Genomic DNA, 21,314 nt, shown 5'->3' with positions numbered 1-21,314 from the left:
ACACAAAGAACTTAACAACCTCAAATGTCCAGAACAGGCAAATCTAGAGAGACAGAAAGGTTAACAGTTGCCAGGGGAAGGGGGAATGGGGAGCAATTTGCTAATAGATATGAGGTTTCTTTTGGTGGTGATGAAAACGTTCTAAAGTTAAAATGAAAATTTACTCTGTGAATATATAAAAAAAACATTAAATTGTACAGTTTAAGTGAGCAAATTGCATGATGTGAATTATATCTCAAAAAAGCCATTTTTTTAAAAGCAGGCAATAATAAACACAAAATTCAGGATAGTGGTTTTCTCTTGGCAGAGGAAGTAAGGCAGAGTGATGGAGTCGGATGTATTTTAAGGGCAGCTTCAACAGTGCTGATTTTATCTTCTATTTCTTACGCTAGGTTGTGGGTTCATGGATACTTTTTTATTATTCTTCATAATTTCAATCACATATCTTTTATATATATCAATATTACATTTATTTGTTTGTAAAAGAGCACAGGCCTGGGTGAAAGCTCTTTTCTACCATTTGTTAGCTAGGAAGCCTGAGGCAAGTCATTTAGAGCTTTCTGAGCTGTAGCTTCCTCCTCTAAAAACAGGGACACTATCATGTACCTCCTCATGTTTATAATAAATTCTTAGCGTTTCTTTAAAGTAGAAGTTATTATTATAAAATCCAAAGTGAAAATCCACTATACTCTCACCTCACTGTAATAACCATTGTTGGTAGATACCCTTTCAGACTTTCCTGGAACATATGAGTAAATTTTTTTATATTTTAAGGGGACAATCTTTTTTTCTTTTTTTTGCGGTACGCGGGCCTCTCACTGTTGTGGCCTCTCCTGTTGCGGAGCACAGGCTTCCGACGCGCAGGCTCAGCGGCCATGGCTCACGGGCCTAGCCGCTCCGCGGCACGTGGGATCTTCCTGGACCGGGGACCGGGGCACGAACCCGCGTCGCCTGCATCGGCAGGCGGACTCTCAACCACTGCGCCACCAGGGTAGCCCTAAGGGGACAATCTTTGACATTGATTTTCACTTAATAAATTGTGAGCATCTTTCAAAGATAACCACTTCACTATTCATAGACATTTAGGTTGTTTTCAATCCGGGGGGATTTTCCCTAGTTTTTTTGTTTTTTCTTTTAGACTTTTTTTATGGTATATTTTACCAAACACACATCTTAAATTTCTACACAGGGCTTCCCTGGTGGCGCAGTGGTTGAGAGTCCGCCTGCCGATGCAGGGGACGCGGGTTCGTGCCCCGGTCTGGGAAGATCCCACATGCCGCGGAGCGGCTGGGCCCGTGAGCCATGGCTGCTGAGCCTGCGCGTCCGGAGCCTGTGCTCCGCAATGGGAGAGGCCACAACAGTGAGAAGCCCGCGTACTGCAAAAAAAAAAAAAAATTTCTACACAGATAAATCTGATGTTCTTGTCTTGCTTTGAAGTCAAGGTAATATACTCTTCTTCTAAGATGATAAAACCAGTTATCCATATTTTCTTCTTACTTTTTGGCTTTGTTTTTTACATTTAAATCTTTAATCCACTTGGACTTTATGAATAGGGATCTAACTTCATTCTTCCCCACCACTAGCTAAACACCCCAACAAAGATACAAAATAAACCCGTGATGTGCTGGAGCTAGCTCATACTGGCCCCTGAGAGACTGTCACATTTTCTGGAATTTTGCAAAGCTGACAGTGAAAAATAGAATTTGAGAAATAAACTATTACATTTATGGTCAAATGACCAACATTTATGGTCAAACTGTCAAAAATTAAATTATATAAACTTACAATGAAATAAATTATATTTAAAATAAAGGTAATAAATACTCAGAAATCATCATTCCTAATTATTTTATTATGATTTATGCTTTTACGGTTAACATCTACTTTACCTGTATGGTGAAAACAGTTTACAATGGGTGTGCTACTGTGTTTCTTTTTCCAATTCAGCGTTTAGTGACTTTAGGTTGCTAGCTTGAAACTGGCCATTACAGGAGTATTAGTATTTACAGAAATTGGCAAGCCCTACAAACTAGAGCTTTTTTATTTTTCTGAGAACCTGTTGTTAAACGTATACCAGCACACCACAGAAATAGGCCATTTTTCCTCACTAATTTTAAAGAGGATCTCTAGTACACACTAATCTGCATTTACTCATAAATTTATAGAACAGCATAAGGAGCTTAGTATTTTTTTTTTTTCTGTGCTAGCATCACAGACTGCTTTGGTATGTTTTGATATATTAGATGACACTTTAGACACAGTTTCTATTTTTCTAACATGAGATCACAGCACTGCATTGAGAATGTATTTTTCCTAAATAATTCAACAGCATTCTTATTTCAATGTAGATTATAAAAATAAAGGACTATTTTGGTGAATAGTTGGTTATTGTACATTATTTTTAGATTAGGGCTCTTTACTCTTAAGAAAAAAAATTCAAAAACAAAATCACCACCTTGGGGTAGTCTAAGTACCACTCTGTTTTCTCATAAAAATTCCTCATTGCACGAGGAAGTCGCGATCTATGTAATGGCAAGAGCCAGTGGTAGTACTCTTCTCCGACAGTCACCGTGACATACAAACAGCATTAGGAGCTTTCAGCTTAACAACAAACAGTAAGTACCCACCAAGGACCATGTTAGGCTCTGGAGATGCAAATGAAACATGGTCCCAGCTTCTGAAGCTCTCATCATTTTTAGTGGATCAGTAGGTAGAGAATGTGTCTTAAGTGACTACAAGCATTTGCTTTGATTAGTACTGACAGGGAAAGAGACAGAAACAGATGGATTTTCATTTGTCTTCTAAGAACAAGCATTTACCTTAAGAGGAAAAAAAAAAAATCGAGGTATTAAAAGAAGAAAGTCTGCCCACCTACAGAGACAAGCTGATGTGTATCGGTAACTAGATCTTCAGCACCTACACCAGTTAAACATCACAATGTCCCTATTTTAATGTCTTTCCTGCTGAGGTACTTTAAGAAGTCAGTGACTTATTTGCAGATACCACTATCAACTGCCATCAAGTAAACCAGCATCTGCTGCATGTATCTTTCTTACCTGTCACAGGCCATTTAGATTTGAACTCCAGCTACCTCATTCTTGGTGTTTATGTTATGAAACTACGTAATGTAATAGCTGGGTGGACTCAATAAAACAACCCACTTCTGCACATAAACCAAAAGACTTTACTTTTAAAGACTTGCTGTCCATTTGGAGTTTCTCATTAACAAAATGTCTTATATCGTAGCCCGAGGAGCAAACACAGCAGCTGCCCTTTTCATATACACAGTTGTGGCTTGATATATACAGTGACGATTTCAACCATTTCTAATCACTAATATTTTAAACTTTAAAATTTATTTCTTAGGAATTTGTGCTACATATGGAAATAATCATTACCCTTTGGGAAACAATGTCTCATTTACTGAAAATGAGTTTAACAAAGGAATTATTTGGTACTGAAAAATACAGAGCAGTGAATTGGGTGACACAAACCACAATATCATCGGCTCATGTGACTTTATTAGGGTAATTTCCTTAAAAATATATATATATAGTAACTTAAAATTTAGCTTCAACAATGTAATATCCTCTGTCATGTCCTCTGTCATAAAATTGTGAAACCAGATCTTAGGTTCTTATTTTGAAAATGTCCCTTAACTCCCAATCTGAGATAAATACCCCAAAAAAGAAAAACTTTGCAGAATGGAATATTTCTATTCTGCCTGAAGCCTAGTTTTGACTGGTATGTTTCAGTTGCACATTTGATTCACACTGAATTTTGTTTTAAGTATTAAGGGAATAAATAGCATTCCAAAAGTCACAAGCTTGAAAATTTCCAGTTCGTTCTCTAGTTGGAGACCGTACAAAACTTATTACATGGAACAGTGAGTTGATGCAGTGACCATAAATTTCTTAACACTGTAAGTCTAAATTTAATTGAAACCCAATCTCAGTTCTGTAAAAATAGCCTCAAAGTAGATAAAGCAAAAGTCACAAAATGTTAATCTAGAAGAATGGTTTATGGGTATTATTATTGTACAATTCTTTCAAGTTTTCTGAGGTTTAAAATTTTTCAAATTTTACAGAACATGATTACATACATGAAAAGAGTGAGCTGTTTTCCACCAAAAGTCTTGTAGTTCATGACATTAAACTTTTACCAGAACTTAGAGTCACCGGCACACAAAAACCAAACAACAGAGTATTCTAAATACTCTATTTTTTTTTCGGAAGCATTGTTCCTGGTTTCATTTATAGAGTTTTTGTTTTATATTTGTTTTGTTTTGCTTTTAGAAGAACACCTCCTCCATTTTCAACAGGCATTAAGTTGGACAGGTATCACTGGTAAAGTAGCAAAGGTTCTGGCTCAGCCTCTTACCAGCTGCATGACCTTGAACAATTCTCTTAGCTTCTTTTCTCTGCGTCTCAATTTTCCCACTTATAAAATGAGGCAGTTACACTAGATGCATTCTAAAGTATCTTCCAACTCTATAATTCCTTTCAGATAGAGCTCTAGGCTTGTGAGAATGAAAAAATGAGCCCTCAAAAAAAAAAAAAAGGTCAAAAACCTACCTTTGTAATGTTAGTGAAACAAATAGGATACAAAATTGTAAATATACAATGTAATAATCATGATCCCAACGCTAACATTACAAACACACACATTCCAGATTTAAAAAATTGAAAAAAAAATTACACCAAAATACTATTAGTGGCTATCTCTGAGTTGTAGGTTAAAAATAGCTTTTTGGTATTTTCCAAGTTTCCTACAACAAACATATTATTACTTTGATAACAGAGTGGAAGGAGGGAGTTGAAGAGCAAGGAAAAACCCTTCTCTTATGTGCTAAGGGAAATTTTACCTTTGGAAGGCATTCTAGAATCTGAATGAATTTTTCAAAAACAGTTGGGTGTTAATCAGAAAAAGAATCTCTGGTATAGTCATTTACTTGATACTTGTCAACAATCATTCAAAAGCTGTTAGTTATATGCCCTAGGTTAGTAAACTTAAAAGGTACAGCATTTTTTCACATGTACTGAAACTGGTAATAACAATGATAGCTAACATACACGCATTGCCAAGCACAGTTCTAAGACCTTACATATATATTGATTCATTGAATCCTCACATCAACCCTATGAGATAGATATACCATTATTTACTATCCCCATTTTACATACGAAAACCAGAGGTTAAATAAATTGCCCTCAACTAATAAGGGGTAGAGTCAAGATTTAAATACAGGCAGTCAGCCTGTCATCAGAGTACAGGCTCTTAACTATTAAACCATCCTGTCCCTTTGTACTTAAATGTCCTTTTCAGGTCATTCTTTAACTTCCTTTGCTCTCAAAGTTCGTCTAAACTACTTTTCTTCAACCTGAAAAGAAATAATATTTAAGTACTGGGATAAAAAAAGACTGGCCAACGTTTTAACTTGCAAGCTTAAAATTATGATTCATTTCTAAGTCATTATTTCAAAGGTACAGGAAGTATAACTTAATCTCCACACATATCACGAGGTAAACAATATGATAACATATGAGGAATTAAATATGTAGCATTAATTACTAAGTTAAAATTGGAATGTTTTAATAAAAGATGCTTTATTGATTGACGCTAATTTGTCCTCATGAATCTTCTGTGAAAAGAGCCCCTAAAACCAATTGTTGTACCTTTCTAAAATTTCTATTTTATTGAAATGACATTTTAAACCATGTTGTAATTAACTAGTTTGTTTTTTAAAAGAATGCATCAATATTTATTCTGAACACTGGCCTTAGTACACAACCAGCTATCTTCACAATAACCTCAAATACTATAACATGCAGAACCTGGAAAAGCAATACAAAGGAAGCCAACCAATTCAACACAGTTGAAGGTTCTCACCTAATTCTTAGGCAATTCAAACCCAAACCAAGTATACATGTATCTATTTTTCTGCACAGTACCATTACCTGTCAATTTTTATGGTTTCTGGGTTACTTTTACTAAAGCTCAAACTTCCCCATATCTAGCCCTGTCAAAGTAAATATAGAAAGCAATAGTTTCCTATCTTAAAAAATTAAAAAGAGAAGAAGTGGAGAAGTGAGGAAAAAAAACCTTTGCATCAGGCGGCCTGTTAACTTAGATGTGCAATGAGACAATCGCCTGATAATTGCACCCTTTGGGTGCTTCTGTACTGGTAAGATAATAAAGAGAAATAAAGTCACCTGGTTTATTTCAATTTACTTACACAATCTGCAAATCTGTAGCTCTCTGCCATGGTACATTAAAAAAATTAGCATGTAAGAAAAATCACCTGCTTATGTAAATTGGAGGATGGTTTTTATCCACGCAGACAGAAAAAAAAATGGCTCAATCTGGGTCAAATGACTAATTTTATCCATTTGTTCAAACGTCTCTCTTCACCTTTTCTCTGTAGCTCAGAGCAAGAATTTTAGGTCAAGGAACGGATAAACAAAAAGTTTCTGTGTTGTCCATTCCCCTGTAAGAAGTCTGCTGCCTCACACTACTGAGCTCTATATTACTTAAACTGAAAACAAGACTGAGAACTTTATCTAGATAACAAAACCACAACACTGAGAGAGGAAAGAAAAGAAATCAGTGGAGGATATCTGATCCAACTGGGAAGGAAAGCAAAAATGGCAAGGATCAAGTACCAATTTTACCTTTTGCTACTTTAGGCAAACAGGGCTTCAGAAAAGGAAAATACTCCAAATAATTCAGGGCAGGCAGGACAACTTCTCTACAAAGAACATTATTCCACTTTGCTCTATAAACACACCCTGTCAAGTTCTTCTGAGTCTGACATAAGTTAGATGAATGCGTTCTTGGTCATTTAATGACTACCTTCCCAGCATTCATTGCTGGAATTCATCCCTCCCACGTATAACTGACTCCATCTCCAGGTCCAGGGGTGGACCTGACTGATCCAAAAGTAACCTTATCCCCACTGACAGTGACTGGTTCAGAAATGAGTGAACAACCCAATAAAGGCCAAAGACACTCTAGAACTGGGCTGGTCAATAAGGCAGTCAGTAGCCCCATGGATACTGAACACTTGAAATTTGGTTAGTCCAAATTGAGAAGTGTTGTAAGCGCTAAGAGACACACTGGATCTTGTACATTTTGTATGAAAAAAGGAATGCAAAATATCTAATTTATGACTTTTATAGTAATAACATTTGAAATGATAATGTTTTGGATATATTGAGTTAAGTAAAATAATTACTAAAATTAATTTCACCTGTTTCTTTTTACTTTTTTAGTGTAGAAAATTTTAAATCACATTATGTGGCTTGCATTATACAGTTGACCCTTGAACAACTCGAAGGTTAGGGGTGCTGACCTCCGCTGCCCAGTGCAGTCAAAAATCCATGCATAACTTTTGACTCCCCCCAAACTCAACTTCTAGTAGCCTATGGTTGACTGAAAGGAAGCCTTACTGATAACACAAACAGTCGATTAACACATATTTTGTATGTTACATATATCATATACTGTATTTTTACAACAAAGTAAGCTAGAGAAAAAAAAATATTAAGAAAATCATAGAGGAGAAAATACTTCTGCAGTGCTATTTACAAGATGAATCATCTGTCAGTACCCATCAATACTGTCTTATATGATACAAAACACTGTAGATATTATACATATCACTAATGCTAGATGTCCAAAATGAAAAGATAACATGAAAAAGAAATTAGTATTTTTTTACAGGTATAACTAGTCATGCATTGATAACAAAGAAGCAGCAATATGGTAGCTTTATGGTAGGCTAGTTTAATCAATATGAGTATTGGAAACATTGTTACATTTTTTAAAAAGCCAGTTACCTGTAATGATAGGCTGATATAGTTTCTCCAACTCTGAATAAATAGTGGGGGCAGGGAGCATACTGTATGTTAATGTAATTCTTTGAAAGCAAAGTTATAAAAGAGTGAGAAAACTAACACTATTAATCTTATATTAAACATCATTCACCTTGCCTACGTAAGGATAGACTAGTATCTACATATATTTTATGCATTCATGACACCTTTTACTTAATGTTTTGGATATTTCTAGGCTATGTGGTTTTTTCAAATTCTCACAAATCTCTAAGAAAGTTTCCAATATACTTATTTTTTAAAATCTGCATATTAAGTAGACCTGCACAGTTCAAACCCATGTTGTTCAAGGGTCAACTGTGTATCTAGGGACAGCGCTACTGGCTTACTGAGGACTATTGAGGACATCTATGAAAGTGCTCCCTTCCTGCTGTGGAAGAGCTTTAGGAAGTCGAGCTCCCTCTATCTCTGGGCATGTATGCCCTAAACTGCTATAGCCTTAAAGCTGTGACACAGCTCTTTTTCTGGGAGATCCATCTGCAAACTAGTAAATTCCCTACGTAAATTCAGAATTTCAAAGATTCGTAAAAACAAAACATTTTAAATCAACTTGTTAGTTAATGTAAGCACTGGTAGGCAAATCAGCTTACCTGGTTACTCACAAAAAAAGACAAAATACTTAACATAAGACATTATTTAAATATTTAAAAATCACTCCAAATATTTAGGAAGGCAAGCAAATAAGTCTAAAACATTAAAAAGGGAACGTACTATCAGGAAAATAATACCAAATTTATATTGAGGAAAAAATTGATTGCTCATTTGCAAATAGGCAGGCCCTTCACAACTGCACCACAACATGTATAATCATTACCAATAAGTCAGTAACAGGAGAAAGTGAGTCTTTTGGACAAACTGCACACTTAAAATCTGATCCCAAATTTGAAAACTCTATGTAAGTCATCACACTGGAAAAGGGTTACATTTACCTCATCCTACCTTTAAACAATTTGACAAGCTATTCAACATCTGGAGGCCTGAAGAAAGTTGTCTTGTGGTCACTAGCAGAATCTATTTGCCCAAAGTAATGCCAGAATGCTTTACAAATATTAATGCAATTTTATAATATAAACTTAGGAAGCACAGGATTTTATAAATGAGGAAACCAAGACTCAGAAAAGTCAAATAACTTTATCAAGGTCATAGAGTTGTTGGTACCAAGGCAGGGACCATAACCTTGTCTCCTAACAAGTTTAGTTAGTACTTTATTACCCTGTCATTTAAGAAAAAGAATCCTCCCAAGGAAATGGTGCCTTGAATATAATAAACATCAAGTTCCCTGGTTTATTAAACTATAAATAACAACTTGGGATTTGGGAGAATTTTATTAACAATAAAAGTGCTGCTAATACTGAAGACATTCTTTAGAAGGAAACATATATATATATATCAGAGGGGGGGAAAAAATCATACAATCATTCTCTCATGTGCCATCAATGATCTGCTTGCTAAATTCAATGGCCTTTTCCACTCTCATTTTGACTTTATCTGCACCAAAGATCACTCCCATCTTCCTAACCACCTTCTGCTGTGTGTAGGTTGTCACTCTATGCACTATGAACACATTTTCCTATCTGACTACCCTTAGTTCCACCTCCAATAATTTCTTCCACCTACAACTGAGAACATTCCCTAAGGCCCAGACCTCAGCTACCTCTACTCTTCCATTTACATATCTTAAAAAAAAAAATCAATCTGAACAAGTCACTCTCTTACTTAAAAACTTCCAATGGTTGCCATTCCTAATATTTCAACCTTTTTAATTATTGCCCGCCCCAGGAGCGTTTTCAGACATTTTCCCCCTTAACTGTCCCCCCATGAAATTTTAATACCATAGATATGTTGTATATCTGTTTATGTACTGTATGTATGTATGTGCTTTACTCATAAAAAGAGTAAGTTTTTTTTGCCCCTCTCCCACGTACCAATGGCGTCTCATCTCTTCAGCAGGACACTCCAACCTCTTCAGGATCTAGCTCAAGCTTTCGTCTCCACCCTTATCTCCTATCACCTTCAGCAACTCCAGCCCCGTGAGTCCCCCTCACAAGGGCCCATCCACTCATAATGCCTTTCCCCGTTGTGGACTCTCTCATTCTTTTTGCGGTACGCGGGCCTCTCACTATTGTGGCCTCTCCCGTTGCGGAGCACAGGCTCCCGGACGCGCAGGCTCACGGGTCCAGCCGCTCTGCAGCATGTGGGATCTTCCTGGACCGGGGCACGAACCCGTGTCCCCTGCATCGGCAGGCAGACTCTCAACCACTGCGCCACCAGGGAAGCCCGACTCTCATTCTTAACACTCAGTAGTTGAGGTATTATCTCTTCTAGGAAGCATCCATACCTTCCACAGAAATTCCTCCTCTGTATTCCCGGGGAGTATCTCTATTGCTGCATTTATGGCAGTGAATTACAACTATCCATTTACAAATCTCTCTCCCCGACTAGATCATAATCTCCTTTAAATCCTTATCATCCAGCACAGTGCCTGGCAAACAGTCAACACACAGTAAATGAGTATTATAAGAACAAGTGAAAATAATTTGTCCTTATGTTTTTGACGGTTTCAAATTTAGTTTCAATTCTCCATCAAGACCCCCTGACAGCAGGGATGTATCACTTTTCATACTGTTTATTTAACTGTAAGCTCCTTCAGGGCAATGCTGTGACTTAAACATCTTTATATCCCAAGCACCTTACAGATAATAGCAGAAACTTGAAACAGGTTTGCTAAATTAGTAATAGAACGAAATATCCTCATTAGTGCCTACAACAGTGCTGGTCTGTAGCAGGCTGACAATAAAAATACTTTGACTAGTGACTTCCAATAGTGTCAAAACCTTCCACATGATTCAATTAGCCAAACTAATTCAAAACACAGATGTGAAACTGGGTTTAGGTAAAGAGCACCAGTCATGATCAGAGGCAGAATTCCCTGTACAGAGTCCCTCTACTCACACCATTACAATTAACTATTAAAGTTGAACTCAGTATAGTTTCCTTAGAAGTCATCTTTTCATAATGCCAAAGTGCCAGAATTTTTTCTAATGTCTCTTGGCTAGGTACCTTAGAACTACTGACTAGGTCTATGAGGACTTGTCACGTGCTTATTCACAATATTACAGCTGTTGCCTCAGGCACTCTTTGTTACCCGCAAGCAACAAAAGGATCAAACTGACAAGCTATTTTAGTTAGGAAATCATTGTTGATCTGCATTAGATGACCCAATCAACAAATAATTCACGTGAGTATTATGGAAGCACAGGGAATCATAAGTGAAACCCAAATATAATCTTATAATGGGAAGAGCTTCTATCCAATGACTTCGTTCTGTTTGGTTGGATGACAAATGGAAAAGTTTCTTTGGCTTTGACAATTCCCATCAAAGAAATCAAATCAGCATATTAAGGAACCTTACAGTAAACAAACAGTTGATTCTTAAACTGCTAGGACATCAACAAATCTAATAAGAACCACCAAGAATAGACACTCAATTCTACATACAGAAGTCAGTGAAACTCTAATGCTCCAAGTTGTGAAGATAATGAAATATTCCAGTACTCCATTAGAAGATGGCTTTTTATATCAAGGAACAACAATGCTTACAGTTGCCTAAATTTTGAGGATTAAATCCCAGAACTTGAGACTCAAATAAACATTCAGTTAATGTACTTTGCAAATATTCTTCTAGCATAGCACATGAAAGGGAACTACATCTACCCCTATTTCTTTTTCAGGATATGCACCAGTGGTACTAACTGACAGCTAAAAAAGATGCATGTAATTTTGAGGGATATTGTTGTTTTAGCTTGTCTGAAAAGGCAACTCTTTCTGAAACGTATTTTTTAAGGAAAAAAAAAATCACCTTTTTTCTTTTAAGCTGATATTCAATAGCAGAACATGACATTTCTCCCTAAGAATACAATGAGTTTCTTTTGTTGTGTTTTGTTTTGTGTTGGTTTTGTTTCATTTTTGGTTTTTGAATAAAATCTGCATAATCTTGTCCAGGAGCCCAAGTACAAAATGACTCCCAGTGTTACAGGCTATGGAGTTTCTCTCGCCAAGAAACCAGTTCAATATCATTAGACTGTGTTACTTTTATTTTCTCTCTTTGCCTCCTCTGCTTTATGACAATGAACCTGCAGTTTCTAAAAGTAAGTTCGTTTGTAGTTAAAACTAACAATATAGATTTCCACATTTCTAGTTTCACACGGATGCTTTGTTATGTCTAGAAGAGCAACCGTTTCCTTTTTATGGTGCAGGCTCTGCTTCTTCAAAGCTCTTTTCACAAAGCAGACCCCCCCAAAGAATCCAGCTGTGGCTGTTAATCTTGGCTGATAGAGAAACTTCTCAATACTACAGATTCTCAACCTGTAAAACACAGTTAATAACAATACACTTTAGTATACCACTCTTTCTGATGCAACTAACTCCAGCATTTTCCCAAAATTATCCCAAAAGCATTCCCCATTTTTCCAAATTATAGTTTGCTATTTGAGGAGTAAAGGAGAGAAAACATCAGAAAATACAAGATGCCTCTAATTTTCACAAGATGAGCAAGCTAGACAATCTCTGCCATGCATAAGGATTTACACTGAATAATTTTTGATTAAATCACACATTTCCCCTGCCTCACTGTGATCTTCTTTAACAATTCACACCTTTTCATCCAAACACAAGTAAAATGAATTTCTACTAAAGCTGAACTTTGACAATAAGGATGTCCTTCATTTGTTACATTCTGAGAAAAAAAAAATTAATGTCCTTCCAGGCATGGAAATCCATACTTTCTACAACAGTACAGACAATCTGGCTAAACACCTACCAAGTCCATACAAACATGTATATTATGTTTTTTCTATGCATTTGTTTTTAATTAATTGAGAGAATTGGACAGAATATTTTACCCTAACTCTAAATTCAACCCTCCTTACTTCCCTGGCATGTAGCACAACTAAGGGGACACTCTATGGTATTTAAAGTCATGCCTCCAAAAAATAGTCTGCATGTTGATTTTACCTGATAAATCTGATCTTATGTGAAGCCACTTCTATGCACATTTACACAAGTTTGATTCTCCTACCAAAAGTAACCACAATAAAACCCAGCTAACATTTATTGAGTGCTTGCTGTGTGCTAGACAGTGTACTCACTGGTTTACAAGGATTACCTCATTTAATCCTCATACCAATTGTACGAGACGGGTGTTAGTATTATCCTCACTGTATAGATGAGGAGCAGAGAGGTTAAACAATATATCAAGATCATACAGCTAGTAAGTAACTAAGTATCAGTACAGTGATGCTTAAGTTTCAAACTACTTAAATAAAGGTAACCTGCTGAAGGAATTAGAATAATAAAATTCAAAGTTCTCCAACTTTACTTGGAGTACAAAGACAACAGCCTGAATGAATCCCAGGATCTTTGATCTTTCAATTAATCAGATAAGTAAAAAACACTGATTTTATAAAGGAGAAGCTTTTTCCAGACTCACTTTTATTAAGGTGGCAATATGTACCATTAATTCAATCTGATTATTTTTGGCTGACAATGTCAAAACTGCCTGGGTTTAGCGGTCCTCAAACCTTTCTCATGGGGTCAACTTCCTCCAATTCTCAAAAGCATACACTTCGCGAGCCCCTGAAGCCTTTATGTTATAATACATCTTTAAGAACAGTATAACTTACTTTCCTCTGGCAAATGTGAACTACAGACAAGAAGGTATTTACATTATTCTCACCAAACAACTGAGGGTCCTGTTTGTGAGTTGTTTTGTGTTTTGGTTTTGTATTATGAAAATGTCCATATGGGCATTTGAAAGCCTTGTTATCTGATAAAGAAGGTCAAATTATATACAATGCTTTGATAACCCATGAACAATATTCTGTCATTGGTAATGAATGTGTCTCAGGCTACCCCATGATATTACTAGGTAAACTGGAAACCTTACTTTGAGATAAAACACAGCAGACAGTTGTTAATGAAACCTTAATTGAACTGTCAAAGCACCACCTTTACCAGCAAGGTAATATGTAATTCACTACTTTTACACAACTGTCCAACACTGATAGGTTATTCCAATAGTTAAATTCAGCAGAAAGATAAATCAAGCCTGGTAGACTAAACTGTTCGGTGATAAATCTGAATGGTAAAATGCTGCATCACTTCTACAAATATCTCTCCTTGTCTACATGGAGAAACAATAATATCCCTCAAAATTATATGCAACATATTTAGCCATCAGTTAGTACCACTGGGTACATGTCCAAAAAAAGAAACGAGAGCAGATATAGTTTCTTTTCATATGCTATGTCAGAAGAAAAATACTTGCAAAAGGTATTAAACATATTTGAGTCTAAGTGAATCTTATAATGCCCAAGTAGTTACATGGTGCTTTGAATTAAATGACGTATCATTAGGAGAATATTTTTATGTTCCATTTTAATCACTTTAGAAAATAGTTGTTTCAGACTCATTAGGTGCCTTCTAAATTAAAATGAAAAATTTTCATTCAGTTAGTTAAAAAGTAAAAAAGCTCACTAATATCTTTAGCTTGGGTTTGAGAATACCAGTGCAATTCACTGTGGTTTGGTGTCCAGATCTCTAGTTTTAATAATCTTACTCACATCATATAGCAGTCAAATTCCAAATATAATAAGTAATTCAGACAGCAATTCATAAATATGTAAATATAAAAATAGAAAAGAATTTGCATACTAAAACACACACCTGGAACTCTTTCCTCTTTTTTTCATACCAAATTGTATTTCACCTGTAACAGCTGATAAAAACATTCAATGCAGCTAAGTAGAAAAACTTGATTAAAGAACAAAGGAGGACCTGACCAGGAGATCAAGTAACCAAGCAGCAAAGATGCCACAACACTGTGGTAGGTGCTGGGGAAAAAGAGAAGTACTCTAGCAGACACAGTCACTACCCTCACAGGGCTTACAAATGTAGTCAGTCAGACAGGGCAAACGCTCAACAACTGGTGTACAGTGGAAGATGACACAGATATGGAGGTACTTCAAGTACATGGAAAGAACTCCACGGGTGGTAGAAGGGGTCGATCAATGAAAGAACCTAGAATGGATTCAAATCAAACACATTCAGCTTTTCATGTACTGGTAATTCAGAACACCCACTACCAGAATGTTTGCTGTGGGATATGTTTCAGCACTACAGTTCCTCACCTCCCTCCCCTTAAAAAAAAATTCCCTCAGCACCAACTTGAAGTTAAAACTTCTACAAATCACATCATCATTTGACAGAAATGTAGGTGAATAACATCTTTAGAACATAGTCAAGAATGCTGCAACCCATTTCCCTTTCAGCATCTCTAGTTCTTAGCACCGCATGCAAAGCACTAAAATGAAAGAAAGCATCCAGGTCTAAGAAAATCCAAACAAATTCTCAGTAAATCAATGACAAAATTTAAAGCAAGGAACGATCTTTTTCCTGCCCCCTGCCCTCCCTGCTTTGAAATCCTCAAGGGCTGGACAAGGAACAGCAGTTCACAGTGCAGTCCCTGAGGACAGGATATGGAAGGGATGAGAGGAAGGCAAGAACAGGCAGGTCCCTGAGCAGAGACTGAAAAGGCACCATTACCGGCTGCATTCTTTCCCACCAGGAATCCCACACACCTTGGAGAACTTGCTGGGAAAACACTGGACTTCACCAGTTTAAAAAAAGACAGATCGGATCACTTAGTAGCCTAGTTTATAAAATCTGAAATGTAAATAAAGATGGCCAGATATAATGCAAAAATGAAACATGTCAATTATAGCCTGAAAAGCAATGAGGAAAGGAGACATTTACTAGGCTAGTTCCAAAGAGTTCATTCTCTTGTGGTGATGAGGGCTTTTCTATACATTAACAAGAATCTTTTCTTTTTTTAAATTGAGGTATAGTTGAAGGAATCTATTTTTGAAGCACTGAAAACATCAATTCATCTATCCACACCAGAATACTTAATCCTTGGGGGGAAAAGCTCAGTTCACTCTAGTTTTGAAAGAAACAGGACCCTACAATGAGAAATACATTTTATTATAAACTATCAATCTTCCTAAGAAGGACAAATAGACAAAATGTTGCATTTAAGAAGCCCTCGGACTTTAAAAAGTATACTAGCACTAGCAAAAGTAGAGAAGTTTCATGTTTAAAAAGTATACTTCCTACTACAGCAGCCAACCAAGGGATAACAGCAACTTACAAGCCACTAAATGACACTAAAACATTACACTGAATGTGGGCCACTGCATAGTTACAGTCTACTGACCTCAATTGTGGTACTCATGTGTGATGCTATATTTAATGCATTCTTATCAAAAGACTAAAGCTACATACTTCCCAACTGTAGCTTTATGGTTTAAAATAAACCACTCATGCAATGACTTAACTGGTTCAACTATGAACCTTATCTTCCTTCTGGGGATCAAGATCACAAATTAAGGAATGAAAAGACAGAAAGAGCAAAGTAGTTATGCAACGTATACCCCAATGACAAGACTATTATAAAGAATCCAGTTTGGGTCAGTTGTGACATTTGCTGCAATTGGGCAACTGATTCAAACTAAATCGAACATGAGAGATGGCCAAGGTCTGTGTAGAAATAAGCATTCCATGCATTCGCCTATTTACTGAATCTCCATTCAGTGGCTTGCTTAGGTTCTACACAATAGGTTTGGTAGACAACAAACTTATGTGAGTTACTCAACAGAGGGTGCTCCACCAACGCTGTCCATGACTCCAAAGCACACGCCTAGATAACCGATGCCATCAGGCCTCTTTACCAGGTAAGGAAGGGTGCCTTCCTACAGTTGAGCTGAGAAGCTTGTTCCACTTGGGTTGACGTGGAGAAAACCATGAGAAAGGACTTGCCCAACGACAACCATGAGAAGGAACCAGGAGAAGCTCTGTTTTGTTCTGGATACTCACCAGACGACGCCAAAGGCTCCATATCCAATAGGTCTATCCGGCTCAATATCCAGCTGCTGTTGTGGGTGATGCGAGTGCTGATGATGGTGCGCCTTAACTGTGGCAGCTGCGGCAGCCTGTACCTGAGCTGGGGCTGCTGCAGCTGGTCCAGGAGCCTGACCCGGTGCCGGTGATGGGAAATATGGCTGCTGCTGCCCAGGGTTTAACATGGCTGCAGCTGCGGCCGCTGCTGCGGCTGCCGCAGCTGCGGAGGAGGTATGCTGCTGTACGGGGTGGACAGCAGCAGCCGACCCGGGATGAAGATGGTGCTGAGGGTGGTGGTGGTGGTGAAGGTGAGGAGGAGGGAGGTGTGGAAGGTGGTGGTGATGGTGGTGGTGGTGCCCTGCTGCTGCCGCAGATGTACCGCCATTGTAAGCCGCCATCATTTTTGCGTTGGCTCTTGCGCCACAAAGAGACATTCAAAAAAAAATGCCCTTTGATTGGAAAGCAAACTGGGTCAAGCTGTCATTTGGCCATTTAAAAATGAAGAAAAAACCCACTCACTCCACCTCCAAAATCATGGAGCGGAAGTGGCTTTATGTCTTCATCAGTCAATCCAGACAAGTTAGAGGATCTTGGTGTTTAATTTGGGGGTGAGTGTGTGTGGAAGGGTGTGGGTTGCCCCAAAAAATAAAAGAGAAAAGAAAAAGAAAAAGGAAAAAGGGACCCCTTCCCCCCAGGTTTCCTGCCACAAGTGGGTACTAAAACTCCATCCTTAATTCGGGGGAGGTTCCAACTTTGAATGTGGGAATAAAGGCCAAACCTCCCGACCCCCTGAACTCCACACGCGAAAAGGATCAGGTAACACACCACCCTGGGAATCTTGTAAGAGGCTTGACTCATCTACCCCTTCCATTCCCACATCCTTTTCTAAACACCTACCACCTCCTCAAAAATGCAACTGAAAAAAATTCCAACCACCCCAAAGTGAAAAGATGGGGGGAAATGTTCAGGGAAACTAGCTCCCCCCCTCGAACTCTCAGGCCTTCCTACATCTCCCCCTACTCCTCGTCAGGTTGACCTGATTGGGGGGGCGGGGGGGGGGTACTAAACTTTCCCGAACAGAAAAGAGCCAGGGAAGGAGGCAGGAGGGACAGAGTGAGCAGAGGAGGCGACAGGGCAGGACAGAGAGGAGAAAGAGAACCGGGGCAAAGTGAAGGTAAGGAGGTGCGGGGAGCAATGAAAGAGAAGGTGGGCAGCACTCGGACGCCCAGACACAGGGAACCGCCCCGGGAGGAGGTTAAGGTCCCGGGGCCAAAGAATGGGAGCCCCGGGAGACGGGCGGGGTGCAGTCGGAAGCGGGCTGACTCCTGCCCCCGCCGCCGGCTGCTTCTGCTGAGGAGGGTTGGGGGGGAGAGCGGGTGGGTCCCCCCGCGCGACGGCCCCCGCAGGGCTCAAGGCTGCTCCGTCTCCCCCCCTCCCCCCCACCCGGCTTCCGTCCCCGCGGCCGCTTTCTCCTCAGCCGCCGCGGCCGCTTTCTCCTCGAGCCGCCGCCTCCTCAGCCGCCGGTGCCGCCGCGGCCGGACTCACCTCCCCTAGCAAAGCCGGATAGAGCGGAGCCAGCGGCGGACACGCGCAACCAGCCGCCGAGGCCCCGCCCCCGCCTCACACTGACCGGCTACCCTAGCCAATCCACGCCCACCTGTCCGCGTCCGCCTCCAATCCCGGGCCGGGAGCTTCAGACAGGCGCACTGTTCGGCCAGTGGCGACAGAGTGTGGGTCTCCTGGGGAAATCCCGCCCCCGAGCCGGGATGGGCAGATCGAAAGACCAATCAAAAGGCAGAGTTGGGCCTGACCGACAAGACCAAAAGCGAATTAAACACCAAAGATCTCCGTGACATTTTCTTTCGCCTCTCTCTTTTCTTTTTCTTCTTTTATTTTTTTGGCAGGAGCAGGAAGCTGCGTGCTAATCCCGCCTGCAAAAGCTGGAAGAGAGGGGTGGAACGAAAGAACCAATCGTGAGCCGGGCACCAAGAACAGAGCAACCAATCATTGGCTTGAAGAGGAAGTGGGATGAGACTGGGACCAGATAGACACTTGATTTGACAAATGAAAAAAAAGACTGAGCTCGGTCCCACCCTTCAGGTCTCCTATAGGTCAGGATTGTGGCGAATTCGCTGTCATATCAGCGATGATCAAGGGGCGGGGCCAAGTGTAAGGGGTGTGGTCTAAAGACGGGGGCGGGACCTAGATGAAGAAGGCGGAGTCCAAATCATCCATTGATTGGAATCATCTACTACCCCTTTTAAAAACATCAGGTGTGGAGAAATAGAAACAAAAGGGGATGTCGAGCTTCAGAAACTCAACCAAGGTTATTCAACAAGACAGTCACTGAAGAAACTCAGTAGACTGACAGTTCATAGCCTATAGCTGGTCCTCCATGGCTAATCCTCATAGTGGCAGAAAGACGCGTTATTTCGTTTTCACTACATGCTCATTGAACGATAGGGCTATTGATACTAATTAAGTCAACAAAAATAATAAACTTAACCACAAAGACTGTAATTTTCTCCCATATTTTCTAATAAGTTCTAGTCATTGAAATCTTACTAAAATTACATCTTTCACTTTCACATAACCTCACTTATCTTATTTTTCTTTAAAAATATGAAATAATAAGCTTACAGTACCTTACTCTTACTAAAATTGTGCACTCAATCCTGGAAATCATCATTGATTCCTCTTTTGCCTGCCCACTCCTCCCCTTCTAGTCAATCATCAAGTCTTAAACGCTTTTGAACACTTCTAAACACACACACCCTTCTCCCCAGTCACCACAGTATTACCCAAATGCATGCCACTAGCATCTTTAATTAACGCATCTCCCTGCCTGCAGGCTTGCTCTCCTCTAATCCACCCTCCACTGAGAGCATTGCAATCTTTTAAAAATACAAGTCTGACCACACCCCTACCCTTGAAAAAAGTCAGTAAGTCTAAATAGCCCAGCTAGATCTGGTTCCCGCCTTCCTCAGCAGTCTTATCTCTCACCTCAACCCTCTATACTCCAGACATTCTGAATTTCTTTCAGTTCCTCAAATGGTTTGTTGCCTCCAAGCCTTCAAGCATATCTTCAGCTCCAAACACTCCCCACTCCACTCCTCTTATAGTTCAGGTCTTCACTTTTTTTTCTGGAAAGCTTTCCCTAACCCTGTGGTAGAGTAAGTGCTTCTGTTATATAGATATATAACAAGGCACTACCTCCCTCATAGCACTGAGAACTCTTTATTTTTTAATTGTTTACTGAGTTTGACCAGGACAGAAAGCTTGTCTGTCTCATTCTGTGATATGCCCGGTTCCTTGCGCAGAGTCTAAAAGGTGAAGGTAATAAAGATTTGCATGCGTTTCTGAGAACAGAAGTGGGTACCAGTCCCAGCTCTGCTATTCACTAGCTTTATGACTTAGGCAATTTAACTTTTCTGAGTTTCAGTTGCCTCGACTGAAAATGAAGGCAGTAATATATGCCTCATCAAGTAGAGTTGGGGATTAAATTAAGGTGATGCGTTTTAAAGTTCCTGGCAATATATGTTCATTCTCTTTCAATCAGAATCTTGGGGGTGGGGGGCAGGAGTCTGTTTAATAAGCCCTCCAGGTGATTCTTACATGCACTAAAGTTTGAGAAGCACTGGCCTAAAGGGGCTGAGTCAACTTTACTTTTCTGTATCTAGTATAGCACCTGGCACCTAGAAAGTGCTCAATGCATGTGAAATAAAGAAATACATCCAATTCACCAGAAAATTATTGCATATGAAGAGCTATTTATTCCTGCCACAGATATTTACTGAGCATCGACTCTATCTAGGCATTGTGCTAGGTGCAACAATAGGGGAAGGGAGACACAAATTAACAGTCTGCCCTTCAGGAAGGAGCTCTAAGTCTGGTGCGAGAGTTTCCAAAATGATGTGTGCACACACCAAGCGGTGCACAAAGTGAGCCACTGGGCTCCACAAAGAAATTAGTACAACTTCTATTTCTGCTTATTTTTTATTTCATCTTTTTAAAGTGTCCATTTTGTCAGTGTTTTATAATGTACATAATATACAGAGTTGTGTACCTGTATATTATGTATAAATAAATAAAATATGTAAATTGGGGATTTATGCTCCAAAAATTTATAAAAAATATTGGGAAATCACTAGTCTAGTGACTAATGTCCATGATTTAGATCAGCTCTGTCCAATAGAAATATAGAGAGTAACATAAAAAATTTTAAATGTTCTAGAAGTCATATTAAAAAGTTAAAAGAAACTAATTCTATTTGTAATTTAATATATTTTATCTAAATCAACATATCCAAAATTTGTTATTTTAAACATATAATCAATGTAAAAAAAAAGATTGTGTATATATGTATATATATTTTGATACTAAGTCTTCGAAATCTGGTGTGTATTTTGCATTAACAGCATATCTCAACTAAATTAAAAATTCAGTTTCCTCCATCGTACTAGTCAC

General features: G+C 38.8%; 1 protein-coding gene across 1 annotated transcript in view; it reads right to left on the bottom strand.

Annotated features, from left to right (window-relative positions):
* NLK (nemo like kinase) overlaps nucleotides 1-18,050 on the bottom strand; it is a 146,596-nt gene extending 128,546 nt beyond the window's left edge. The window contains exon 1 of the mRNA XM_065896963.1: nucleotides 16,824-18,050. Coding sequence (XP_065753035.1) covers nucleotides 16,824-17,281 — 458 coding nt within the window. The 5' untranslated portion in view covers nucleotides 17,282-18,050. The remainder of the gene's footprint in view (nucleotides 1-16,823) is intronic.
* Nucleotides 18,051-21,314: the final 3,264 nt, after the last annotated feature.

This window comes from Phocoena phocoena, chromosome 19, assembly GCF_963924675.1.
Source record: "Phocoena phocoena chromosome 19, mPhoPho1.1, whole genome shotgun sequence".
Classification (NCBI taxonomy): Eukaryota; Metazoa; Chordata; class Mammalia; order Artiodactyla; family Phocoenidae; genus Phocoena; species Phocoena phocoena.
This window is presented reverse-complemented; position numbering and strand designations above follow the sequence as displayed.